General features: G+C 48.2%; 1 protein-coding gene across 1 annotated transcript in view; it reads left to right on the top strand.

Moving 5' to 3' along the window:
* GALNT14 (polypeptide N-acetylgalactosaminyltransferase 14) overlaps nt 1-25,965 on the top strand; it is a gene marked incomplete at its 5' end in the record, with an annotated part of 72,595 nt that overhangs the window by 38,594 nt on the left and 8,036 nt on the right. The window contains 10 exons of the mRNA XM_010176862.2: nt 1,304-1,359; nt 4,022-4,087; nt 5,823-5,944; nt 11,762-11,849; nt 12,514-12,598; nt 14,007-14,110; nt 18,753-18,879; nt 21,762-21,854; nt 23,494-23,577; nt 24,677-24,821. Coding sequence (XP_010175164.2) covers nt 1,304-1,359; nt 4,022-4,087; nt 5,823-5,944; nt 11,762-11,849; nt 12,514-12,598; nt 14,007-14,110; nt 18,753-18,879; nt 21,762-21,854; nt 23,494-23,577; nt 24,677-24,821 — 970 coding nt within the window. The remainder of the gene's footprint in view (nt 1-1,303; nt 1,360-4,021; nt 4,088-5,822; nt 5,945-11,761; nt 11,850-12,513; nt 12,599-14,006; nt 14,111-18,752; nt 18,880-21,761; nt 21,855-23,493; nt 23,578-24,676; nt 24,822-25,965) is intronic.

Genomic DNA, 25,965 nt, shown 5'->3' on the forward strand with positions numbered 1-25,965 from the left:
TCTCATCGAGAAGGTTTCATCAGAGAAATGCAGCCCTTTTGCTGAATGCCCTCAGAAATTCGGGTGTGATGCCGTGAGACCCCTCCAGGTTCCTGCCAGCTGGGCTGGTGGCTCCTGGTCATCCAGGTCCCCTGGGGGTCCTGCCCTTTGGAGCTCTCTTGACTGGAGTATGGGCCAGGGATGTGGTTTTCCAGGCTTTTTGCTGGAGCTTTGGGAGCCTGAGAGACCAGGGAAACCTGTCAATAAAGATCTGGAAGTATCACAGGCTTCAAGGTTGTTAGTCCACGAGGTGTCTGCCTTCTTATGCCATTGGGAGGTTTGAAGGTTTTTTCTAACCCAGACCACAAGGCAGACTCAGGTGTGAAATTCGGGGAAATTTAAAATCCCCTGTGAAAAAGGAAGGATGCTCAGAATGAAGGCAAAGAAGTTTAAATGCTGGAAAAGCCCGTACAGCCCAACTGGCATTATCAAAGCCCAAGCCAAGCATTTAGGAGATTTGTGGGATGCCCTGGGGTTTCTGCTTCAGGAAGTCAGCCTTGACCCTTTGCTGGGGCAGGATTTTAAGCACGTGTAATTTTGCCAGTCTCTGCGCCATGTGAGAAAGGGGAAGAACAGGTCCAGGCTTTTTAACAATAATAATAAAAAAAACCTTGGTGGCATAATTAAGGGAAGATTGTAGCTTTCAGCCACATTTCACAGTGTCTGTCCACCTGGAGGGAGCTGTGAACCACATCCTCCAGCCTCTCTCTTTCATTAAATAGGCGGGTTCCAACCCTGCTCTTATCCTCTCGGCAGTCTCTGAAACGCAATCAGCTCACGGATTAAAACAGGAGTTGTCCTGCCGCGGCTGAGAGCTGTGTAAAGATGGGTTTGAGCTGGGTAATTTTCTCTGTGTTGGCCCTGCTGTTGGTGGACACCATATCATTAGCCCCCGGGAGAGGCAGTGGGGTGACGGCAGCTTTGCTGTAAGCCCCGGTAGGGAACATGGTGGGATGTACCTGCTGCTGAAAGCTGGTTTCTCCTGGCTTTGTGTGTCACTCTGTTTTTATTCCCAAAGGTGGGAAGGGTGAATCTCAGCTGTTTCCCAGGAATACCGAGCACTTGCTCTTAGATCAGGCTACAGGGAGGTGATAGCTGGGTACTGTAGGCTGCTGGGGGGTTGGTGGGGGGTGGTTTCTGAGTCTTGTCTAGTGCTTTGGCAGGGATTGGTTCCTAGGCTTTCCCGTCCCATTGAGATGGTTGTTGAGATGGTCAATCCACTGTCATGGATTTTCTCTCTTCATTCTTTAGTGTGCTGAACCAGCACCCCAGTGCACCTCGTCCATGAAATCATACTAGTGGATGACTTCAGTGATGATCGTAAGTGACCCTTTCTATGTTAAAAGTGAGGAGCCAAATTGAAAGAGACTGTGAGAGACTGGGATTTACACAGAGAAGGGGGAAGAGTTTTTTTTCAAAGTAAAAGGAAATTTAAAGCTCCGTAGGTGTGGAGAGCAAACCCTGCTGTGCCAGGATTGCATTGCCATGTGGAGAATTCAAATTCCAAATGATCAAACCTCTTCTCATGAAAATAATACAAAAAAGCATATGGTAAATCATTTTTATACCCAGCAGACATGAATCCAATCCTTACCTGGTTGTATCCTGCCACAGCCGTGGTATGTTTAATCTGAGTTTAGATTTAGATGAAATCTGATTTAATCTGATTTAGATTAGAATTATTTAAAATATTTTTTACACCCAGCAGACATGAATCCAATCCTTAGCTGGTTGTATCCTGCCACAGCTAGGGACAGTTCTGGGTTGATACCACTGGAATTGCACAGAATAATGATAGTCTGACTCTCCTGCTGTATGCATATGTTCTACATACATTTATATAGGTGGCCAGCAACTCTTGATTGATTTTTTTTTTTTTTTTTTTTTTTTTTCACCCATATAAAGAGGATTTCCCGCATGGGCTGCCCATTTCTGAGATGCACCATAAATAATGCTATATGTCACAGCCCACGTCCTCCTGCCTTTGTCTTCCAGTTAGTAGTATGACTCAAGTGAAATCAATAGGTCTGATCTCCAGCAGAAGTCAGTAGCTGAAGCCCTGGGGGCTCACAGGGAACTACCCCAGCTAAAGACCTTACCAGGTGAGATGGGTGAGTGGAAGATCCAGGTGCTGAGAGTAAGTGCTCAGAAAAACAGTCTCAGGCATAAAAAGGATGATAAAGTACACCTAGGCTGAGTGGTCCATGGCAATTACATTTCAAGGAGCTGCAAAATGTAGCCATTTACTAGGAAACGTGAAAACAAAGACAGAAAGGTTTTTTTTAAAAAAATGGATCTGTATGCTTTGCTCTTGGATGTTATAAATAGGCAATGCCTCAGAGAGCGTTAAGGACAGATTTCACATGAGACCTGCTTCTCAGCATTGACACCTCCCTGGGAAATCCCTGAAGCCAGGGGAAGGGTTTGCAGTGATTATGGTGAGCTTTGGAGTGACTCCAGTGCGTGGGGCCAGGCTAGACAAGCCTGGGGATCGGCAGAAGAAAAGGAGAAGGTACAAGGACTCGAGCTGCCCTGGCATACAGCAGAAGGGTAGAGGAAAGAAATGCTGCTTATTTGGTTAAATAGCCAAAGCGCTTACCTTCCTGAAAAGAAAGGGGTTTACAGAAATGCAGCTCCCCTGTCACAGTGGGATGAGCTGGGGAGAAGGAGCAGGGATGGGTTTCAACTCATCCCAGGGCACTAGTGAGGAGCCTGTTTCCTGTGTAACTTAGAGCAGCCCCTCAGCTACTCAAAATCAGTGCTTCTCAGCTGTCTTACATCTCCTTTCCTGTGATAGTCTGAGCCTGCTGGCATCTGGTCTGCATGCATTTACATAAAATACATGTATTTGCATAATACACTATGCACACATGGTCAGTTTTTTCCCTGCAACCCACTCCAAAGCAATTGGTGCTTTTATCTCATGCCCAGTTGTGTTTCATTTCTCACCTCTGCCCACCCACTGACCTTTTACTTGCTGGGATGGAGCTGTTCTGCATGCAGGTTCTTGCTCTTCCCAGCAAATCTCCATTGTAGGTCCGTAGCCAGCCCCTGCTGCTTCTGCTCCCTGGTGTGGGCAGAGCAATGCAGCTCTGTTCCTGAGTTGTTAGGGTTACTGGTATGGTGATGCCTCTTGTCAACAGAGATTGCTGGAGGGGATAAAAGCGCTCGGAGGTGTGTGTGGGTGCACAGAGTGGGTGGCAGGGATGGAACACAAGTGTGTGTGGTTTTAGTGCTGAGGAAGAAGAGGCAGAGTGGTGAGAAGCACCAAAGAGTTGTGGAGGCCACAGTGTGGGCACGCGGAGGTAGAGGAGGCTGTGCTGGATGCACCTGCCTGCAGACCCAGCTCTTGCTGGGAGAAATCTGGGTGAGGTGGGATGCTGGGGCTGCTGGCAGCAGCAGGGCAAGAGCAATGGCAGCAACTTTGTGTGGGACTGTAGGACCTCTCGGGTGTGGGTGGCTATGGGACCTCTCTGCCCTATGGACCTGATGCTGCCCAGGGCCTGAGGAGCCCCCACTGCTCCATGGGGCTCTCTTTGACCCTTCCTTTCTCCTCGCTCAGGCTCACAGGCCATCTCTGGAGGCTCCTGCCCCACCAGGCAGACATGCATCAAACAGCTTATGTGTTGCTTTGCAGCTACCAAAAATAGTCATTTGCATTAATGTGCAAAAAGTCAGATTCTGACCCCAACTATGGCTCTTCTGTGCTGAGTTTACAGCGTAATTCAGCTGTTCTTGGTGTAAATCTGCTGGGTTTACTCTAGTTTCATGAAAACTGCTGCTCTGCCAGTCCAGATTTACATTGCATGAGCTGAGGGCTAAAACTGTTGTGCCCCAGCAGTGCCATTGCCCTAATAAGCCATCAGCCAGACCACGATGGGGTCCTCTCCCTGCTCCCAGTTTCCTCTGGGACTGTTTCTGCTGCCAGAGCCACCCACCATGAGGGCTGAGGATGACATGCCTTCCCTTTCTGTTTCCCAAGCTGACGACTGCCGCTTGTTGGGCAAGCTCCCCAAGGTGAAGTGTTTGCGGAACGGACGGCGAGAAGGTAAGAGCTGCTTGGGTGGGAAACCCAAATTTTGGGAGATGTGAGGGCCATGGAGCAAGAGGGAACCTCAGTGGAGTGGGTGATGAGGGAGGTGAGCAGCTCCTGGGGACAGGGGTACGGATAAAAGGAGACATGATGAAGGGCTGGGAGTTGAAATGGATCCCCCCTCTTTTGGTGAAAAAGATGGGACTATTAAGATATCCAATGAAGCTCAGCTGTAGCTTATTAGCCAGAAAATTAGAACAGGCAAAACAAAGCCCCGGGTCTTATTTTTAAAGATGTTTGCTCTAATGAAAGAGAGGAGATCTGCTCCTGCTGTTTCTGTGGGAATTTTCTAAAAAAAATTAATTAATTCTACTTGAAAGATTTAGAAGGGCTATACGGAGGATGAATGTATGCCCTACTGGGCTGATGCTGGCAACCTTTTGAGACATTTTCCAGCTCCCCATACTCTGAATGGGTGTTTTCAAGGCCTCCTTTGCAGTATTTGGAAAACAAAAAAGGAAGAATTTTTTTGATGGTGAAAATCAAAGGTATGAGTCCCAGCGTGTGTCACGCTGGGGAGACTGAGGAGCAGAGAGGTTTTCTCTGTGGATTCTTTCTGCAGAAGGTTTCAGCTCTGTAGGTCTGCTGTCAGGGTGGCATCACCCCTGCTATGGGTGTAAAAGACATATCTGCATTGGCAAGAGGGTAGGGGAGGTCTCCACAGGTCTACGCCTCCTTCTCACCCTTCTCCCCTGTGTTGTTGGGGTACATATATGCTCACCCCTAGCACTGGATGGACCTGGAGGTGTTCGTACTCTAGAAAGCAGCTGGGATTTGGAAACCTAGCCTGGAGGCCTCACCTCACTTAATACATCATGGAAACTGTGTTCCTCAGGACCTGCCAGGGTTTGGGGGTGGTTGGGGTGGATACAGCAGACCATGCCTACCCACAGGATCTTAGAAGTTGCAGAGAGAGATACAAGGACAACGTGTGTTGCAGGAGGCATCCTCAGCAAATGCTGGATTGCTTCAGGCTTCGTCCTCCTGTCCCTCTCCCTCCTTCCCAGAGGATGTTCCTTGGCCCCTTTCCTCTAAGGAGTTTTAATGTGAAATCAGTAACCTCCTTCTGCATGGACCTCGTGTGGCTGTGCCCTGAAACCCTTCTGCCTCTCTTTAGCCCTGTCTCCCCTCGGATCACCACTGTTTCTCCTTCACCAAGAAGCTCTACTCCCCTTGAGCAACCTCCGTGTCCTCCTGTTTGCCAACAGACCATCTCCTTTTTTATATTGCGGTTCACTTGAGCATCGGCCGCAGGCTGGCGGGATGTTGGAAAGCCAGTTGACTCCTGTCTAAATAGATGATTTCCCACAGAAAACCCACCTTCAACTCCCCTGGCCCATTCCCCACCAACTTAGGTCTACATTAGGTTTGTTACCTGCAGGAGGTTATGGAAGCATTTCAAGTCCTGTTTTGCCCCAGAAGGTGACAGCAGAAATAATGGCACAAATTAAGGGTTGGCATAAATGCCATAAATCATTAATCTAGGTGGAGCCATTTATTTGCTTTGGTGACCTTGGGAAATGGTTGGCATGCCTTGCAGCACTGGGAAGGAGGTAATGAACCCAAGCCAAATGGAATTTAGATGGGTCAAAACCCAGGGGATGCATGAGTGCAGGAGACCGTGCTGGAGGAGCCTGAGGACGTTGCCCAGCCATCTGGGTGGCAGCTGACGTGGTGTGTCCCTGAACAGGTCTGATCCGGTCCCGAATCCGAGGGGCAGATGTGGCACAAGCAGGAGTCCTGACCTTCCTTGACAGTCACTGTGAGGTGAATAAAGACTGGCTGCTCCCTCTGCTGCAGAGGATCAAAGAGGTGAGTGCTGCCAAGAGACCAGGGCCACCCTTGGGGGGATGTGTCACTGATGTCCACCTCCTCTTCCCTCTCAATGGCCATGACCAGCCAACCATAACTGTCTGCACACAGGCATAAGAATAAGAAAGCGATGAGCTTTTGGGGTGCAAAGTGGCCTTTTCTGGTCTTCCTCCACCCAGCAGGCAGGCGGGGTTATCTCTGTGCCTGGGAGAGCGTGTGGGTGGGTGGGACGAGGTGCCTCCTGGGGCAGTGGGGCTCTAACCAGCAAGCACAGTTGAGTGGTGAAAGGGGAATAGGTGGGCAGTGCTCCAGCGGAGTTTTTAATTAGGCTCATGTAAAATGCTCAGTGCTGATGATTTAAGGGAGTGACGGCTCCTTGAATAGGGGCCGAATTTAATTTCATGCCAATTAAGTGCTAATAAATTGATTTAATAGGATTTAAATTCTGCTGATTTCAGAGCAGACAATGACATTCACCTTTTGCTGCCGGCAACTCTCTCGCCAGACGTGGGCACGGAGGCTCCTGGCACCTTGTCACTCGAGTCAGAGGGAGCTCTGTGCTGGCCACCCGCTGGCATGGTGCAGGGGATGAAGCCTTCAGCTCCATCACGGACACATGGTCCTTTCCCTTCACTGTGCCTCATTCCCCTACCCCTTGCTACACCCCTGATTGCTAGTATTTATTACTCAGTCACTTTAAAGCTACTGAATTGTGTTGAAATAGGGGCAGCTGAGGAGCAAGAGGAAGCCAAGGCGGTGGGTTATGGAGAAACCTGCTTGGCTGGTGTTCATGGTGCCCCTCACCAAGGCGTCCTGCTTTTCGCACCTCCACACGCCATAGCTGTGCTCTGTGTCCCTGGTGCACAGCAGCAGCCATGGGACAGGGGGAAGGGAGCCACAGCACCGGGTCAGGTCCCTCCACAGTGGGTGAGGGTGCTGCTGTCACTCATAGTGCTGCCAGCGCTGGAGGGGTCCCAGCTTCGGTTTGAAGGCTGGGCCACAGTGCTGCTGATAAATGGCAATATAATGGACATGGCTATTTCATATTATTGATCACAGCTCTGGTAGAATAATGAGAACACGTTGCTGTGATACCCCACTCAAGCCTCATAGCTGGCCTGCTCCAGGGTGGGATTCACCACTAAACTTGACTGCGTCGGTTGTTCCCCTGAGCTTTTTTAAGGCAGGCGTTCCTCATTCTCTGCCAAAGCCCTGCTGTATGTCAGTGAGGAATGTCCAGAGCAGTTACCCGTTTCCCAGGCAGAGCTTTTGATGTATTTTGGCAGGAGAAAGGCAGCAGTGGCAGCAGGAAGTAGGCAGACAGAGCTGCTTTCCTGCACAGCTCCAGGTCTGTGCCCCACGTTTGGTGCCCATGGGGTGGGTGACTGTGGGTGTCATGCGTGGCATTAGGGTCACCATAGGAGTTTCACTTCACCATGGTCTGAATATAGCATCAAATGCCACGTCCCCTTTGTGAACTTTTTATTTGCTCTTCTGGGTTAAATCTTTCTCTGGCTGGAAGTAAGGCACTCTGTGAGCTTGCATTGCTGCTCATGCTGCTCTTACCCTGCCCAGTGTCTTGCAGCCCAGCAGAAAGGCAGCAAAGGAGACTCACTATGGAGAGTGTTGAGGGACTTGCAAACCAAATGGAGTCCTGCTTGCTTGCTTTTTAACTGCTTGCAAAAGCTGCAGGGTGTCCTGTTTTTTAGCTGGGACATAACCAGGTTTCTTTTTAGTAGCTAGAATAGCGCTGTGTTTTGGTTTCAGCCTGGGATTTTGTTATGAGAGAAATGTTCATAATGTACCAATGTTTTCATTTTTGTCACTGGAAGTGAAGGACTTTGTCTTTTGTTAGTCTACAAGCACAAGATCATATAATCACAGAATGGTAGGGGTTGGTAGGGACCTCTGGAGATCATCTAGTCCAACCCCCCTGCCAGAGCAGGTTAACCTAGAGCATGTTGCACAGGACTACGTCCAGTTGGGTTTTGAACATCTCCAGAGATGGAGGCTCCACAACCTCTCTGGGCAGCCTATTCCAGTGCTCCAGCACCCTCACAGTAAAGAAGTTTTTCCAAGTTTGTGTGGAACTTCTGATGTTCCAGCTTTTGTCCATTGCTCCTTGTCCTATCACTGGGCACCACTAAAAACAGCCCGGCCCCATCCATTTGGCCCCCGCACTTCAAGTATTTATAGACATTGATAAAATCCCCTCAGTCTTCTCTTCTCCAGGCTGAAGAGTCCCAGCTCTCTCAACCTCTCCTCGTAAGGCAGATGCTCCAGGCCCCTCATCATCTTTGTGGCTCTGCACTGGACTCTCTCCAGAAGATCCCTGTCCCTCTTGAACTGAGGGGCCCAGAACTGGACACAGCATTCCAGATGTGGCCTCACCAGGGCAGAGTAGAGGGGAAGGAGAACCTCCCTCAACCTGCTGGCCATGCTAAGATCTAGGGTGGGGGTGAGGAGTATTTAAATTAATAAGCTAAATTGGCATTTGGATATGCCAACAGGATATTCCATATCATATAACATCACATTCAGTATATTAATGAGGGTCTTTTCCTCTCTTGCTCTCTTTGACTTTCTCTTGGGCTCTCAGTCTTCCGGGATTGCGGTTTCGGTTCGGGATTGTGACTTCTCTGGGATCGTTACCTGGGAACAGGCCAGGCTTAGTCAGTGGGTGGTGAGGAATTGCACTCTGCATCACTCATTTGCATATTTTATTACTATTATTAACATTACTATTTTAATATCATTATTATTTTATTTTATTTCAATTATTAAATTGTTCTTATCTCAATTCATGAGTCTCCTTGTCTTTACCCTTCCAATTCTCTTCCCCATCCCCTGGGGGTGGGAGCAGATGAGTGAGCAGCTCTGTGGTGTTTGGCTGCTGGCTGGGTTAACCATCCAAGGTGGCACCGGCTAGCCAAGTGAAACCGCCACACAGGGTAAGGGCAGGGGGTCCTCAGTTTCCTTCTTCCCAGGCCCACCGTACCCATCCTTTCCATCAGGGTTAAAATATTGCTCAGTGAAGTGTATGGAATGTTACTGCTGCCACCTTCAGGCTATGCTAAAGAGATGGCTTCCCTGTCCAGCTGCTGCGGTGAGGATTAGCCCCCTAGAAAGAACATTTTCTTACCATGTTGGTCCTAGGAACAGTTTGCTTTGAGCTAATGTGATTTAAGTTTCAAGCATAGGAGTGGTGAGTGGCTCTCACCACCGCCAGCCATCCCATGCATTGCTTCTCTTCTGTTTTCTCAGGAAGAGCAGCTTTTCCTGCAGCTTTCCTTGGTGGGAAAAGCTGAAGCCTGTGTGTGCCACCACTCACCTGCATGGACAGATGTGAAGGTGCCCCTTGAGCGCCCATTGAGCTTTCTAGGCAGCTGATGGCACCCCTCCCCAGGCCCACACTTGCTTTCAGGTGTGGGCAGTGTGTGCCCAGCATGTGGATTTGGAAACAAGCAGGACTAGAAAGTCTAAGAGCAAGTGAAGGGGTGTGGGGCAAAAAGAGGGGTCCAGGGGGGTCTCAGACCTGTACCCATGAGGGTGCGTGTCCAAGGGAGTGAGTGGCAGTGACAGTGGGTGTTTTGCAGCAGCACGTTTACAGGCATATGACTGTGAGCGTGTGGGCACGGGCTCTTGTTTTTACTTATGGAACAAATATCTCTAAAGCTATTAACAGTGCATTTTGACTGAATAACTTTTCTAAAAATCTAATTATCCAGCCCAAGGCATTTTTACAGTATGACTCAATGAGCTCACCCCAAAACTGCATTTGCAAATAGCACTGGGATGAACCTGTGTATGGTGACTCGCCCACTTGTAGCTCAAGCCCTCCTGCCCAGTTTGGTGCTCTCCTGGGGCGGGGGGAGGCAGGTGAGGGGCAGCCTGGCCCTCTCGCCTTGTCTCATGCTGCTGTGGGGCCAGAGGAGCAACCGCAGCCCTTTTGGTTTACTGTTAGATGATGATGATCTAGAAGCTAGGAGACAAGCTGGAGTCAAGGTCCTTTTCCAAGGTTGAGATGTATCAGTTGTCTTCAGGATAATTTTCAGCATTTTTTTCCCTGTTGATTTGGTTTGAGAAGTGTATTGGAAAAATGCATTCTCAGGTTTTTGAGCATTTCATGTGAAAGAGGACTGAAGTTTTGGCTGTTGTTAATATTGACGTGCCCTGGCATGGGAGGGTATCAAAAAACCAGAAAGATGAAGCTGCATATAACAAAAGCTGGTGCTCAACCCAAAATAAATCATAGCAACAGCGCTGTGCTCTTGAGCACACTGTGCTTTTCTTTCAAGGGTCAGAGAGACCTTCGTGAAAACTGAGTAAATATAAATGTCACCATGACATGGCAGGGAAAGTGAGGCAGGGCGAAGGTTGCACTGCTGAAAGCTGCCAGCGCTCTGCAGTAATGCACTCAGCCAAGGGGTAAAGGGGATTTTTTTGCACGAAGTTGTGCTGTGCAGTGAGTGCAGGTGTGGAACTGAAACTGGGGATGAGTGTGGGCTAGCTGAAGTGCTTCAGCTTGAGGGGCAAGTTTTAAATGCCTAGGTATAGTCCTTTCCCCACAGTGTTCTGCGTGCAAAGCAGAAGCTTTGCTGAAAACCTTTCCCCTACCCTCGGGCAACGAAAGGCTGCTGGGGTATAGTGAGCTGCGGCAGTGTGAGGGGCTCTGTGCAGCAGCTACGACGGGTTTGAAAGGCTCATTACTCATGGATGTGACATGAGTTTCTCCATGTGGTACGTAGGTACGGCAGACCTTGCCCTTTCAGTGGGATGTTTGACTCACAGAAAGTTAAGAGTCCGGACTTGACGTTGTTATGGAAATACCAAATATTCGTCGTGCTCATTTGGAAAACCTGAGCTCTAGTGCAACTCCCAGCTCGTGGCCTTTGGTTGCTTCTTCCCACAGCTGCATTTGAATACTTGTTTATTAGGACTAATTTCTAAAACAAAGTCCTTTTCAAGCGACAGAGCAAGCCTGTGCGTGCTCAGATGCTTTCCTTTGCATGGTTGTGCAAAACGATTTCATCTGGCGAGGGTGAAAGCTTGAAGTTTGAGCTATAATTGGAGTTTGGGATTTTTGAAAAGAAAAAGGAAGATAAGAGACCAGTCAAAGCTGCCAGAGTCTCTTCCTCCTGTAGATATTTTTGTTTATAACTGTTTGTATAATCTCTTTGCCTGTAACAAGATGTTAATTAAATCACCGTCAACTATTTAAAATAATTCAGGTCTCTTCTTTTAACCCTTTCACACCCTTGGCAAAACTCAAACTGTGTACCCATAGTCTGTACATTTTAAAAATGCCTGTATTTAAGCTGCTTGACTGTCTGTTTTTTTCCTCTGTCATTTCATCTGCCTGCTTGTCACCTGACTTCTGAAATCCAGTAAAAAGTATTTCAGGGGGCTGAAAGGGGAATATATTGGTGAATTTGCAAAAGGCAGACGGAGCTTTGCATCTAGGCAAGTTCAGCGCTGAGTATGTGGGAGAGGGAGAGACTGCGGGTGAAGCCAAAGCTGGTGAGAGATGCTGGCTCAGTGGCTGGCAACACGCAGTTCTCTTTCCTCGGAGAAATGGTGCTGGCCTTCCCAGGCTCCCAGCAATACCTCTGCCACTTGGTGCTGCTGCCATTGATTCCTTGGTTGAACTGATGTGATGGCTGAGGAGGAGGAGGCGGTGATGGGCTTTTGTCCCTGACAAACCTGAAGGACACCAAGATTGCCAGCCACCTGGTGCCTGCAGGAGTTTAGAGTATCCCTTGACCAATTTGAGCAGTGTGATCTGAAGTCACGGGTCATTTTGCTTCTGCTTTCCAGGATCCCACCCGAGTGGTCAGCCCCGTTATTGACATCATCAACTTGGATACTTTTGCCTATGTGGCGGCTTCCTCTGACCTCAGAGGAGGTAAGTCCAAGCTGCTTGCATGCCCTGTGGGCGTCTGTCCCTGGTGTGAAGATGCCCAAGGAGCTGGTGGCTCTGCACCACAGCGTTGGTTCTTGCTATCTTGTAAAAAGTGCATTAGCACTGTTCAGTGCTCCCCACTGGCTGTTTTCAGGCTATTTTAGAGACAGGTAAGCCTGGCGTGAGGAATGATGTTTGCTACAGTGGATAAGGCAGTCAAGCAGGAAAGAAGGGTCATGTCAAAGCCAGCCTCGGCACCACTGAAAGCCAGGCTGCTGACAACAGGAGATGGAGGATGTCTCGGCAACAAATGGACGATGCAACTGTAGTGCTATTATTTGTAGCACGCAATATCCATCAGAGCGTGTATCTGTGTGCACAAGGGCACAAAGCAAGGTTTCAGCAGCAGCTTTAATTCTGATTTTTCCTAACTTTGTTGTACTTGACTTTGCAATTGTAATGCAAGATGTTGTTTCTTGTTCATATGCAGTAGTAAAATATTTTAGTCATTGGACTCTTCTCCCAAGAGGTGCATCTCCGTGGCTTAAGTTATTTGAAAGTGAGGGAAAATACTCCATCAAACACAGCTTCCGCAGCCTGCATTCATTGCCTCTTAATCCATACCTATTTCTAATTTCCCCATGGTACTTCTCTACTTTGGTTTTAGGTTTTGACTGGAGTCTGCATTTCAAATGGGAGCAGCTTTCCCCAGAGCAGAAAGCCAAACGACTTGATCCCACTGAACCCATTAAGTAAGTCAAGAGGGGGTAGGAGGCCCCTGAGGAACATGGGGCAGGACAGGCATTTCATCTAACCTCACTTGTGTCACCACACACCATAGTAGTGTGATACTCCTTCCAGCACAGCTCTGAACTTCTAACAACTATAGCAAGCTCCTGGCTAGCTTGGGTTTTGCAGTTCAGCTTCACCTCCCAACATTGAAGCCTGAAGGTGCTACAAAGGTAGAGGGGGTATATTTATGGGGTTTTGTGTTTTGGTAGTGCTAAGGAGTCTGAACATGGTTAGGAGAAAAACACAGTGCTCTAGACATCTGCTTCTCTCAGCTCAGCCATCACTTAAAAATAAGGCAGTGTCCTCAGCCAATTTGATGAAATGTGGTGTCTAGTCCAGCCTTTCTAAATCAGTACTGCTCCTCCAGCCCTCACTGAGGGCTCCTCAGAAATTCAGGATGTGCAGGAGAGATAGCAAAGCTGAATGGGAGGGATGCCATCTGTCCTCATGCTGTGGGATGAAGGGAGTCCCTTATTCTGCTGAAAATCTCCCCTGGCAGCAAGCCGAGTGCTGGTGTCTGCATCTCCAGCCGTGAAACGCTGGGGTGTGTGGCATGGAGGAGACCAAGTGTTAGGGGAAGCTTGGGGCCTCAGAAAGCTTGCGGGGAAGCAAAGTACTGCTTCTTCTTAGGATGCTGTTGTTAACAGGAGCTCTCGCTGGCTTCCTGAAGGCTCACGTTCCTGGTCATCCTGCCGTGTAGGGCACTGAGGAGGTTTGCCCAGCCGCAGCAGTCACCCCAGCTCCTCCCGAGCCCACGCTAAGGCATCCACACTGTCTGCAATTGAATGGAGCCAGGACTTGTGCCAGTAAATGGCGAGTCTCCTCAAGCTGTCTTCTGGGTCTGCCCTCCCCTCCTCCACAGGCCTTCTCTGTGCAGTTTTCTTAGCTAATCCAAAGAATGAAAAATAACCCTGTTTTGAAATAAAGATCACACAGCTAGTGATGGCTTTTAAAAAGCCCTTCTGAATTGGCTCTGCCTTCCCCTCCCCAGTGGAATGGTGCTCTTAATAGGCTGGCTCCAGGCAAAAAGCCCGTCTGAGTGAATAACCCCCCGAGCGCTAAGTGCATTTTTGATGCTGAAGCCTACAATCAGGGCTGTGAACTTTGGGCTTGTAGGAGTTGTGCTGACGGGTGCATTAGCCAGTCATTAAGTGCCAGGCACTTTATGATTGACAGCAAAATACCAAGGCAGCTGAAAGAAAGGCTCAGATGCTTTTTGAGGTGTGTTGTCCTTGTTTGGTGAGAAGGAGATACATAGGTAATATCCTGACGATGGCAGAGGAAGCAAAAGGGAGGGCTGCTGCTATGTATCCAGGTGCTGCAGTAGCGTTTGAGAGTGTGTTCCCTCTTCCCTTACCCATTCTGCAGGACTCCTATCATTGCTGGGGGGCTGTTTGTGATCGATAAAGCCTGGTTCAACCACCTGGGGAAGTATGACAGCGCCATGGACATCTGGGGTGGGGAGAACTTTGGTGAGTCACTCTTCTTCCTCCTACGCTGCCTTGCTGTGTTGGCTTCTCTTCCTGAGTCATGCCAAATGGATCCAAAGTCATTTTGGACTTCTCTTTGAATATTCTGCATGGTTTCCCTTGCTTACATTCATAGGTTACAGTCTCAGGTGAGTAAGGGATCCAAAAACCATGAATGATAGGAGGTGAGCAATTATTGGTACTTGGGACTCCCTGCCTTCCATGCTGCTTTGTTTTTTCTATAGTTAAATACCCTAAACCACAGAGTTTTCAGCTTTGGTGTTACCAACAGATGAGAGAACACCCCATGCACCCTCCTATTCCTTCCTGATCTTATTTTCTCATTAACAAAGCAAAGTCGCGTCTCGTTCCGTTGTTTGATGACAGCATTTCAAAGTTGTGAACTGAGGCATCAGTGCCTCCCTGAATTTGCAGAGTGCCTGAAACAGTAGCTCCGTCAGCATGCAGCAAGCAGGCGGCAGAGTAACATGGCTGCTTCTCTGTTCCTGTATCACTAGATGGCTGAGCGCTGCCAGGCTCTCCTTAACACTGTCAGTTCAGAGCTGACCTAAATTCAATTGCCTCTGCCCATTAGCATGGACAAGATGGGTGTTAAGAAATCTCCTGCATGCAAACTTGAGAGGGCACATGAGAGAGGTAACAGCCTGTCCGTTGTCCCCCATGTCAAGCGGAGCTGGATCAGGCTAGGCTGTTCTGTCTTTGAAGCCGTAGCGATGCTGCAGATCAGGGCAATAGACTGTATCTGTGAAAGAAGGGGGAAGCACTTGGTGTCAGGGAGACAGATCAGAGCCTGGCTTTAATAGCTCACACCCCTGGGGAGTATGGCTAGCAAGGAAGGAACAATCTTGTGTCTTAACACATACAGTGATGCTGTCAGTCATCCAAGGGAACAGATGCTGCTGCCTTGCAGTAACCCATCCGCTGCCTGGCACTGTTGTTTCCTTCACATGCCTTTTTCCTCCAGCATGTTTTATTTATTTATATCTTGTTATGCAGTAGGATCTCTCACTCTTGTGTTTCTCTCTGTGGGTGGGTGTTTTGCCACCAGTCTGACCCAAAGCATCTGCTCCGCTGAGTGGGGTGGATCTGAGGAAACCTAGGAGGGAGCAGCAGCCCTCCCAGCTCCCCTGCTCAATCCATGGCCCAAACAAAGCATTCAGAAAGGGAACTGGACAGGAGGAGGAGGACTGCTGCCCTGTGCCTGGCCCGCTGTCCATCTCTGCTCATCACTCTTTGACAGCAGGCAGCATGAGCCGCTCCTGGGAGATGGACAGTGGTGGGGCAGCCTGCCCTCCGGGGAAGCTCAATCCAAGCAGCTTGTCCAATGCCCTGCAACGGCCAGCATTGTGCCAATTTAGCTTATTAATTTAAATATTCCTCACCCCTTTAGATCTTGTGCTTGTAGACTAACAAAACATAAAGTCCTTCACTTCCAGTGACAAAAATGAAAACACTGGGATGTTATCAGTGTTTCTCTCATAACAAGTCCCAGGCTGAAAGCAAAACGCAGCACAATTCTAGCTACTGAAAAGAAACCCAGCTCTGTTTCAGCTAAAAACCAGGACATCCTCACGGGCAGTTATGGCCCATCCTACCCAGTGCGATGTTTCCCTTACTGGTGCTATGCCCCAGGAGCCTGGTCCTGACTGAGCAGGCGCTGGCTGTGCTGTGGGGTGTAGCATTGGCTCGGGGCATTGGCACAACAAAGGGAAAAGGTGAGGAACAGGTTAACTAGTGAGGTTAACACTGCAACAGAAAAGTGCACGTCTGCTCATCAGCAGATCCTGTCTTGCCCATCACCTTGAGAGCAGAAGCATGCCCAGCTTGAAGCTGCATCTCTTGAACATGCAGCAGTCGAGGACAGCGTGTCCCACCTCTCCTTCACATACAGGCTAGGGCAGCTGTGACCCTGCTGGCCGTGGTCACTTCTGGACAGGTGGCAGAGGGCAGGAGCTGTCCAAGCAGCTGCTCATTTTGGGTATGCTTTTTCTGGTAGCTTAGAACTGAGGGGATGCAGGACTGTGGTCCTGGGGAGCATCGCTGCTGCCTTTAATGTTATTGACTGGGCAGCTATAGGAGGCTGGAGACTTCAGGCAAAACAAAAGCGAGTGTGTTTGGGTTAGGAGGAGGACACTGTAGGTGTTTTGCTTCTTAAATTAATCCCCTGTAGGTGAATTGATGAGTAATGGCAGAAGGACTTGCAGGCCAGTGAGAAGTGCTAAAGGTATTTTGCCAGACTAAGGCCAAGCCCAGTGCACTCCAATGCATATTGCTTGCATCTCTCCTAGGGATCACCTGGAGGGGCCACCCATGCTGGAGTCATCTCTTGAGGGTCAGGTGGAGCATGCTGCTGGTTCCTGCTCCCCTGGTTCCTCTGAAGTGGCCCCATACTGTGCCTTCTCCTGTCTGTCTGTAGACCTTGTTTGTTAGCTGCCACGGATGGCTCTGTGGGTTGTCCCCACCTGCCAAAACCTGCACTTTTATTGCTTCTGCTGGGACAGGAGCAGGGTCTGCAGTGTGCAACATGTCTGAAGCAGAGAGCTCAGACTCCTCACTGTCTCCTGCCTTTCCAGCACTGTGTTCTCGTTCCAGTTTGCAGTGCACGGAGATCACCTTAGCCCACCTCTTCAGTAGGCTTTAAATTAAGAGCAGGCGAGGACTGAATGGTGCAGGTCTTAGCATTTCAGAGAACTGCTCTTCTCCTGGGCTGAACAGAAGGAGCACAAGAGGGCAAGGCAGGACGCAGCAGCCACGCTGTGGTTCACAGCGTGGTTGGCAGATTGTCACCCTTTATCGGGCACCTTTCTGATTGACTCAGCAGTGCTGGCACTGTGGTCAGTGCTGTGACACTCAGGCAAATGAGAGCAACAGCCATGTGCAAGGAGAACCGAGCACAGCAGCTTAGAGTGGCCACATCCTGCCGTAATCTCATTTCCCTGCAGCTGTGATTAAGGTTGCTCCCAATATAGCACCAGGACATGGCACAAGGGCATGTTTTATGGGCCTGTTAATACCCAGCACTGGGGAAAATGGTGAGGCTGCAGCTGCTGTTGCAGCTCTTGCCTGTGAACTTGTCAATGAAGGGAAAGTGAGGGGATTTCTGTAAAAAAAAAAATGCTTCTCCTCCCTGCTGTGCTGTCCCACCCCTGCTGCCAGGGCCAGCTGTTGGGAATGGGTTTAAGTCTTGATTTTGGACCCAAGCATCAAGGCAAGAGGGCTTTGTGTCTATGCCAGCTTCCCATTTCCATCAGCTCAGGAGTGGGCTGGGAGCAGGGAGTCACAGTCCCAATAAGAGTCCCAGTACTGGGAGCCATGTGTGCTTGAGAGTAGGTGGCTTTAGAGGTCAGGGTTCCAATTCTCCTTTGCTTCCTGAAGCTGTGAGTTGTTTTTGGAGGGATGGAAGTTTTGTGGGCCAGCAGTGCCTGCAATTGGAGGAGAAAGAGTCCTGTCCGCACTGCCCAAATGGCCTTCCCACCACAGGTACTTGTCTGGCCAGCATCCAGCCTGGGGACAAGTCATCCTTGTGCTGGCGTGTGTGAGGGGACTGCCAGGAGCATGAGCTGGCAAAGACGATGGGTGGCCTCCTGTCTGACTTCTGCAGTTAAATTGGGGGGGAAGGGGGAAGTGAAAAAGAACTTGTCGTTTTGGAGTAGATCTGTTCTACATATAGCTCCAGACTGTCAACAGATGATAAAATAGGATGCAAAGAACTGCAGAAGCCTTTTCTTTTTAATTTCATTTATTTTCCATGCTGGTTCTGTCTAAGCATGACTGTCTGACAATATAGCTGCAGATTCATAGCTTCACAGGCGTTAGAACCAGATGGACCCATTAGATCAGCCATTCTGCTCACCCGTCCTACCTTGCCAGCTAGGATTTCATCCAGCTCCCTGCCAAGAGCCCTGTAACTTCTGGTGTCAATTGTGCCACAGGCTCATTTTCCTCCAGAAAGACTCAGTGGACCAGCCAGAGAGCAGCTTGGGGCAACCAGGAGACATTTGCTGTACTGATAGCTTATCTGGATTTTGGGGATAATCCCCCCCATCACTGACCTTTGCTTGTGTGAAGGTGAGTGCCTTGTTGGTCCACAACATTGCATTCACAGTCTGGCGTATGTGCTGGGCAGGGTAAGCTCCTGTCTATTTTGGGACAGGTGATGGATGCACAGCTCCCTGTTCACTTCACAGAATCAATGGTAGATTCATAAAGATAATGACCATTGTAGTCATTAATGAACAGAATTCATAGCCCCTCCTGGTGATCTTGACAGCCCTTTGTAGGGAGGCGACTCTGAAATAGGCAGTGCAGAAGTAATTACAGGAGCACAAAACCAGCGAGATGACTGCGGTGTAAGCGGGGCTGCATGAAAAGGGACCTCCTTACCATCTCGCTCTCGCCATTGTGATAGCACCTGCTGTGCTACAGGCAGGTTTCAAGTGCACTGACTTCAAATAGATTGCAAGAAGCTTTGAAATGCGCTTTTAAGGGAATTGTGCCTAGGAAAATCCCTCTGGTAATTGATTTACCCCACTTTAATGTGGCAGAGGATGAAGTGAGAGGTAACACCAGGATCCAGCGTGCTCTAGGACAGAAAGACAAAATGCTGAAGCTGCTTTTCTTGTAGAAATCTCTTTCCGTGTGTGGATGTGTGGAGGGAGCCTGGAAATCATCCCCTGCAGCCGTGTTGGACACGTCTTCCGGAAGAAACATCCATACGTCTTTCCAGAGGGAAATGCCAATACATACATTAAGTAGGTGTTTTGTACTTGCTTAGTTTTTGTGAGGTGGAATAAGGTGCTGCCTTGTTGGGAGGGACGAGGACAGAAGATGGGGAGGAAAGTTCATTTGGAAAATTTTGAAATATGCCTGGGCTGGAATCTCCTGAGCCAAAGAAAATCAAGCCAGTATGACTCTCCCTTAGGAATTCCCCAGTGTTGAGAATATGACAGAAATTGGACACTTATATTGTACCTTTCGCCAGCATGGAAGTGGAGGGACAGCCCCAGCAGCTCCCTGAGTACTAGCTACTGTAACAGCAAATGGTTTAGACCCTAAGTTCATCAGAACACATTTAAAATGACCTGAAATCAGGTTGCCAGCAATGTCTGTCAGTACCCAGTGACCTTAGCTAAGGGCTGAGCATGGCTCAGCTGAACCAGGAAATTTAGTTCCCAGTGCCTCTTGGAGAGGGGAGCTTCACTTCTGGGCTGCTGTTGCCTCTTGAGAAGGGGCAGCAATGGGCTGCATCTTGCTGGCAGGGACACTGCGGAGAAACTGCCCGGGTGTTCCAGCTGAAGGGGTCCTTTCCTCACACACAGGGATGTAGACTGAATTGGGTATTTAAATGGCCAGCTGAAATAGGCTCAGATCCTGGAAATGGCAGGCAAGGAATGAGGCAGTCCAGAAGCAGGAATCAGCATGGGAAAGATGATGGGAGCAGCTAGAGAAGTCAGGAATTATTTCCTCCTTTTTTGGAGCATGGGGCTGAAGGTTGTCTGTTAAGTAAAAGACAGAGAAAAACACCAAGGGGTGCTTACACTTAATGCAGGGTTGTTTCTCACCTAAACTGCATTTGTATGTGTTTACACACCAAGCATCCCTTTTAATGTGGCCTTCCCAGTGTTATAAAGAGCTGACAAGAGTGTTTGTGAAGACCCCGCCGGGGTGACCACTGACCTGGGCTCTCTGCAGCTTCCTCATGCTTTGCATGAGACAATGAACTGGGGGAGTGTAAATTACATCTCTTGGTTATATCTGATATGCAGTTTCCAGCCTCGCAGCATGAGAGCAGGAAGGGGACCTTGTCACCCTGCTTCAAAAAGACAAAAATGAGGGGCATGGGGTGTTGCTGGCATCAAGGAGGGAGCACAGATTTCAGAGTCACAAGGAGGACTCTTGCTCTTGTTAGTGAAATAAGACTCCTACAGAACAGGCTGGGATGTGGCAGAATCTCCAGTGTCGATAGCCGAGATGGAAAGGCAATGTCTGCATTGCATCACCTGCAGGAGGACCAAGGGGAACTGGAATGGCTACGTCCCTTCTGGCTGCGCCCCAGGCACATGTGCACAAGGACTTTGGGGAGGTCTGAATCAACATCCAGGTGTGAGTGAGCCTTAGCATTTATCCCCATGGTTCTTACAAACCCAAATGAGATCAGGAAGCTAGAGAAAAAAACTCTGCACGTTGGGGAAGATTAGATACAGATGTAGATGTAGACACTGTGACTTCGGCATCTCTTGAGCAAGAGCACTTAGACTATTTCAGTGGCCTTAGAGAAAGAGGAAGAAGTGCTATGAATCAGCAAGGGACTGGAAAGCATTCTGGAGAAACGTATCTGTAGGCATTCGGAGCTGAGATTTTATTAACCTTATGGTATCTATCAGCCTTAAACTTAATATAGTGGTATATAGATTTAGAGGAGAAGCAGCTTCTGGCAACCAGATGCTATGTGGTACCTCTGCCTAAACAGAGATGTTAACAAAAAATATCTCCACCTCTCTGCCAGATATTGATTCTTTTTCCACACAGCCTCTTCTTCAGTGCAAGAAATGGTTCAGGCTCCAGTGCTGTGCTAGCTTCATGTGAAGACTATCTCCTGTTCTGGCCATGTGGGACTTGACTGGATCAGAGCCTGCCCTACGGCACCCTGCAGCCCAGTGGCAGATAGGAATAGCTTGGAGGCACCGGCCTGCCTTGGAGCAGGAGCTTGGAGGGCTCCACTGAGCTGGGCAGTGATGGGCAGATAGGCATGGAGCAACAAAGCCATTTGCAAGGAAGGTTAGAGCCATCTGAAGTCAACAGAAGACTTCCTGAGGTTCATAAACCTTCTGCAGATGCCTGGCTGACATGGAAGACTGACATTTATGGTACAGCACTGTGGCCAGGAGGGTTTCTCTTAATATTTGAATGCTGAGATTTGCCTCGATGAAATCTAGGGGTGCAAAGCAGGAGAGCCCATACAGGGATTGATGCAAAGACAATATTTGCCTTCAATATTTGGCTAATTTTGCACCACTTCACAGAGCTCCGTATTTGCACTTTGCAGTGCTTTGTATTTGGGGAGTTTGCCATTCACTCTGTGAACTATCAGAAATACCTCCCTGTCAGGAGGACTGTATGTATTTGGTTTAATTTCTCGCTTTCATATGCTCTTCCTTTCCTTAGAAAGTTTCCTTTGGACCACAGCAGGTTCCAAATATAATTGGAAATTCCTTCTGGCTCCTCTTCAATTTCTAAGATAAATAAATTGAAATCCTGATATGATAATTCTAAGATAAATAAATTGAAATTCCACTGAATTCATACTAAATAAAACCCCAGGCACACCTGGCTAGGCGATGATGCTTAAGAGAAGCTTCAGTTCTGAGTCTGGTGTATCCAAAACAACCAGCTGAGTTTGAAAAGGTGAATTCTTCACCCAAGCTTTGGCCTGTTGTGTTTGGTCCCTGCAGTAATGGGGAGGAGGGGTACCTTCTCTAGTACTGAGGGGTGGGCTGGATCAAAGGAAGTTTGGGTGAAGCCAAAGACCAAGTTGAGGATGGGGGGACGGCAGAATGGATTAGTTGATGCACTTTAGAAAATGGCACCTTGGAGGCTTCCTTGGTTTTTACCTGCCTTTCGTTGCCTCTTTCAGAAACACCAAGCGCACAGCAGAAGTGTGGATGGATGAATTCAAGCAGTACTACTATGCGGCTCGTCCCGCAGCCCAGGGGAGGCCTTATGGAAAGTAAGTGTCTTTCTCTGGTGCCTGTGCCCTGCCTGCTGCAGTGGGTGTTCCCTGTGACGTCGCCCTGCTGCGGGAACCCGCCTGCGTTGTTTCTGTAGTAACGCTCAATTAAATGCTAGTGGTAGGCAGATGCTATGAGCACAGCAATGAAACATGTGAACAGCTAGTTTAGATGCTGTGCTAGTTTATCCCAGTGAGTGAACCGAATCGGGGTGGGGGAAAACCCCCTCTGCCTATATCCTGCCCTTGGCATTGAGTACAAGTACTTCTGGTCCCAGGGTGGAACTTGGAAGGGAGAGTCCAGAGGTCTTGCTGGCGGCTGAGGGACAGGAAAATCATCAAATTTTGGGCCCACTAAGGCTTTATTGGAAAGGAGCAAGTGCTGGGTGGAGCTAGACACTTCTCAGTGACAACCAATAGGACAAGGGGCAGTGGGTGCAAGCTGGAACACAGGAGGTTCCACTTAAACTTGAGAAAAAACCTCTTTACTGTGAGGGTGACAGAGCACTGGGACAGGCTGCCCAGGGAAGTTGTGGAGTCTCCTCTGGAGACATTCAAAACCCGCCTGGACGCCTTCCTGTGTAATCTCATCTAGGTGTTCCTGCTCCAGCAGGGAGATTGAACTAGATGATCTTTCGAGGTCCCTTCCAATCCCTAACATCCTGTGATTCTGCGATTTGGGGATTTTGCCATTCATTCTGTGAACTATCAGAAATACCTCCCTGTCAGGAGGACTGTATGTATTTGGTTTAATTTCTCGCTTTCATATGCTCTTCCTTTCCTTAGAAAGTTTCCTTTGGACCACAGCAGGTTCCAAATATAATTGGAAATTCCTTCTGGCTCCTCTTCAATTTCTAAGATAAATAAATTGAAATCCTGATATGATAATTCTAAGATAAATAAATTGAAATTGCACTGAATTCATACTTCAGCAGGGACTGAAATAACAGCTCTGTACTGCTAAATATAGGAGGATGTAGAGAAGGTGGACTACGTGAAGGGGAGGTACTGGAGGCTTCATACTGCTCTGTAAATGCCAGCTCCTAACAGCTCCAGAGATAGAGGCTGGCCTAGAGGGGAGCTGGAGTTTGGAAAATGTCACTATACAGCATGATCCCTCAGCAGAAATTTGACCCTGGTTAATGAAAGAAAGCAGTATTTCACTGTGTGATTAACTTCTGCTGACTTAAAGGCATGTTTAGGTGCTCTTGTGAATGAAGGCCTCCTGTAGTCCTGCAAACTAAGAGTAACTTGTAATAGCTTGTGTTAATTTCCTAGTACGTTAAGATATTAATGCTTATGGCATATAGCAGATAGCATACATTTTTTTTACTAATAATTTTAAATGACTGTGCTTTTCCATGAACCTTTCATCCACTAAACTCCAGACTCCTTGTTAAAATGACAATATGTCATCCTGTCATCATGCTATTTTACCAAGTGAGACCTCCAAAGAGACAGAGATCACAATGACTGGCCATCTGCTATCATGCAGAAGATAGCAGAAAATAGAGCTGCTGATGCTCTTATTTTGCTGTCTGTGCATATCTGTTGGGTTTCTCCCAGCCTGCCTTTTTTGGTGCATTGGGTCTTGCCTTCATGATTCTCATTGTATGTCTATGACATTTTTTTCCCACAGTGTCCAGAGCAGAGTGGAGCTGCGGAAGAGGTTGAAATGCAACAGCTTCAAGTGGTACCTGGAAAACGTCTATCCTGAACTTCGGTATGGATGTGTGATCCCACACATCCCATGCTGCATCCCTTCTGCCTCACAGAGCTTTCCTCTGCTCTTCCAGTCGCCAGAGACACGGGAACCCGCTCCCTTGGGCTTCACAGAGGGACAGAGTGAATTTTGTGCTGGCTTTAAACACAGCTTACTTACAGTCTTACAGACTCTGTGGCTCTTTTGCTGCAAGGCTGGTGAGGAACAAAGCACCAGTTATTTCTCTTAGCTCCTAGGACTTCCTCAGGTATCCTCCTGCCTGTGCTGTAGGACAGGTGATACAGGCAAATAGCCAGTTTTCCTTAGGAAAGTATCCCAAGGTGGAAAATCCACTGTAGCCTCTGGCGGGCTGTTCCATACTCAGTGACTCTTGCTTACAAAAAAAGCATCTAGTTTCCAGTCCTTTCACACTGTTCTGTGATACTCAAGACTTCTCTGTTGTGAAACCATCCACTCTAGGAGTTTATGACCTGTATTCAGGTGTCTCTGCCTCACTCCTAGACTAATGTTTTCCTTAATATGCACTTCCACAGCTGCTTCTGAGCAGATCCCTTTTAGTCATCAAAAGTACTCCAGAAACCTTTGCATTCAGTCCCTCAGTCACTATTCAGGAGCCATGCTTAGACAGGGTGCAGAAATTTTGGAGATACCTCCGGGGATCTGCTGGTGTAAGGGCTGAGCGCATCAAAGCGTGAAAATGATTTATAGCTGTTTTCTTGCTTTTTTGCAGTGTGTGGCATTGCACAGCAGCACTCACAGGGAATGCCAGGGTTCTGCCGTGGTTTGTTATAAAGTTCCCCGCTTTTGTAAGCTGAAGGCTGACCTTCAGCCTATTCCTTGCTCCTCTGTTTGCCTTGTGCAGTGTTATTTTATTTTTTCCCCTTTTATAAAGGCAAGCCATCCATCTCTGAGTGCCGCTTTCGTGGTGTCCCTGACCATGTACTGCTCTCAGTGGTTCAGTATTGTAATAGATCTTGCCACTCTCATTTTCTGAAGGTGAAATGGTGTGTCTGCACCCTCCTTACCCTACTGAGCCTTCCTTTGAGTGCTTCGTGTGCCTGGGGCAGCAAGGATGTTATTTTCACACTATTCTCAACAGGATTCCCGAGGAATCGCTCTATCAGACTGGGATGATCAGGCAAAGGCAGAGCTGCTTGGAGTCACACAAATCTGAAACCCAAGAGCTTCCCATCCTGAGCTTAAATCCTTGCATCAGCAGCAAAGGCACAGCAGCAACGGCACAGGTAAGACATGCTGCCTATCCTAGTGATGCTGGCTGCAAAGAAGGCTCTGGGGCAGCTTCAAGGCGATTTCCTAAGTTTGTTAAAGCTCTGTTGGAGGATTACCTGTTCTGCAAACCCTTTTCCTAAGGTAGCATGTAGTTAAACCCTGGTAAGTCCTCCTTACTTCAGTGGAGGCCCTGGGCAGCAGCTGGGACTGGTGCAGAGATAAGGGTGAACTGCTTATCTCTGTGCTAGTCTGTGCTGAGCACTTACTGCTGCTCAGGAACTCCACACGCCATTCATCTGCAGAGATCAGAAAAAGACAGAGAGAACTATAATTTCTTCTCATCTTTCAGTCTTATTTCTTTTAAAATGCTCTGAATTGCAATGACATTTATAACTTCGTAGTCTGCATTCTCTCATATTAGATTGCCCATTAAACTAGTGAGAATTTAATGAGGATGATCTCGTGTTTTTGATCTTGGTTTTTTCAGTCTCACTGAGACAAGAAAAAGCTGTATGAATCAGTGTTCTCAAAAGCATAGTCTAGGAAATGTTAGAGCCAAGAGCAGGCACAAGTGGAGTTGCTGGAATAAGACCCTGAAGCCATGGCTTCAAAACCTGTCTTTGCTTCAGGCTCCCTTTGTGATTTTGGACATGTCAGTAAGTTCTCTCACTGTTACCATCTATAAAACAGGGAGGATAACAATTACTCGCTTCTTTGGGGTACTGTGAAATAATTTAATAGGCAATGGTGTGCTTGCTTCCACTTGACTGTACATCCTTAATCCTCGTGGTTACACATTCAAACCAGCTAGCTATGCATATAAAAGGCCCAGCCTGGAGATGCTGCTGAAAATGTCCCTAGTTTATATGTGCAAATGGAGCATGTCATGATGTGCATCTCTTTCACATGCAGTTGTGTGCCTGCCTTTAGTCAGGAAAATAACATCTGCTTCACAGTCTGGTAAAATCAACAATGACTAGTTGAATTTTAGACAGTTCAGAAAATATAGTGAATATAGCTGCAAGTACTACGTAGTTACACTTCTTATGGTTTAACTGGTTTCCAGGTTTTAGAATTATTTTTCTTTCTTCCACTGCTATATGGATGTTTTATACAAACAGCAAGAGAAGTGAGCTGATGAGAGCAGGTCATCATGTT

Source organism: Antrostomus carolinensis, unplaced genomic scaffold (assembly GCF_000700745.2).
Source record: "Antrostomus carolinensis isolate BGI_N321 unplaced genomic scaffold, ASM70074v2 scaffold16451, whole genome shotgun sequence".
In the NCBI taxonomy this organism is placed as follows: Eukaryota; Metazoa; Chordata; class Aves; order Caprimulgiformes; family Caprimulgidae; genus Antrostomus; species Antrostomus carolinensis.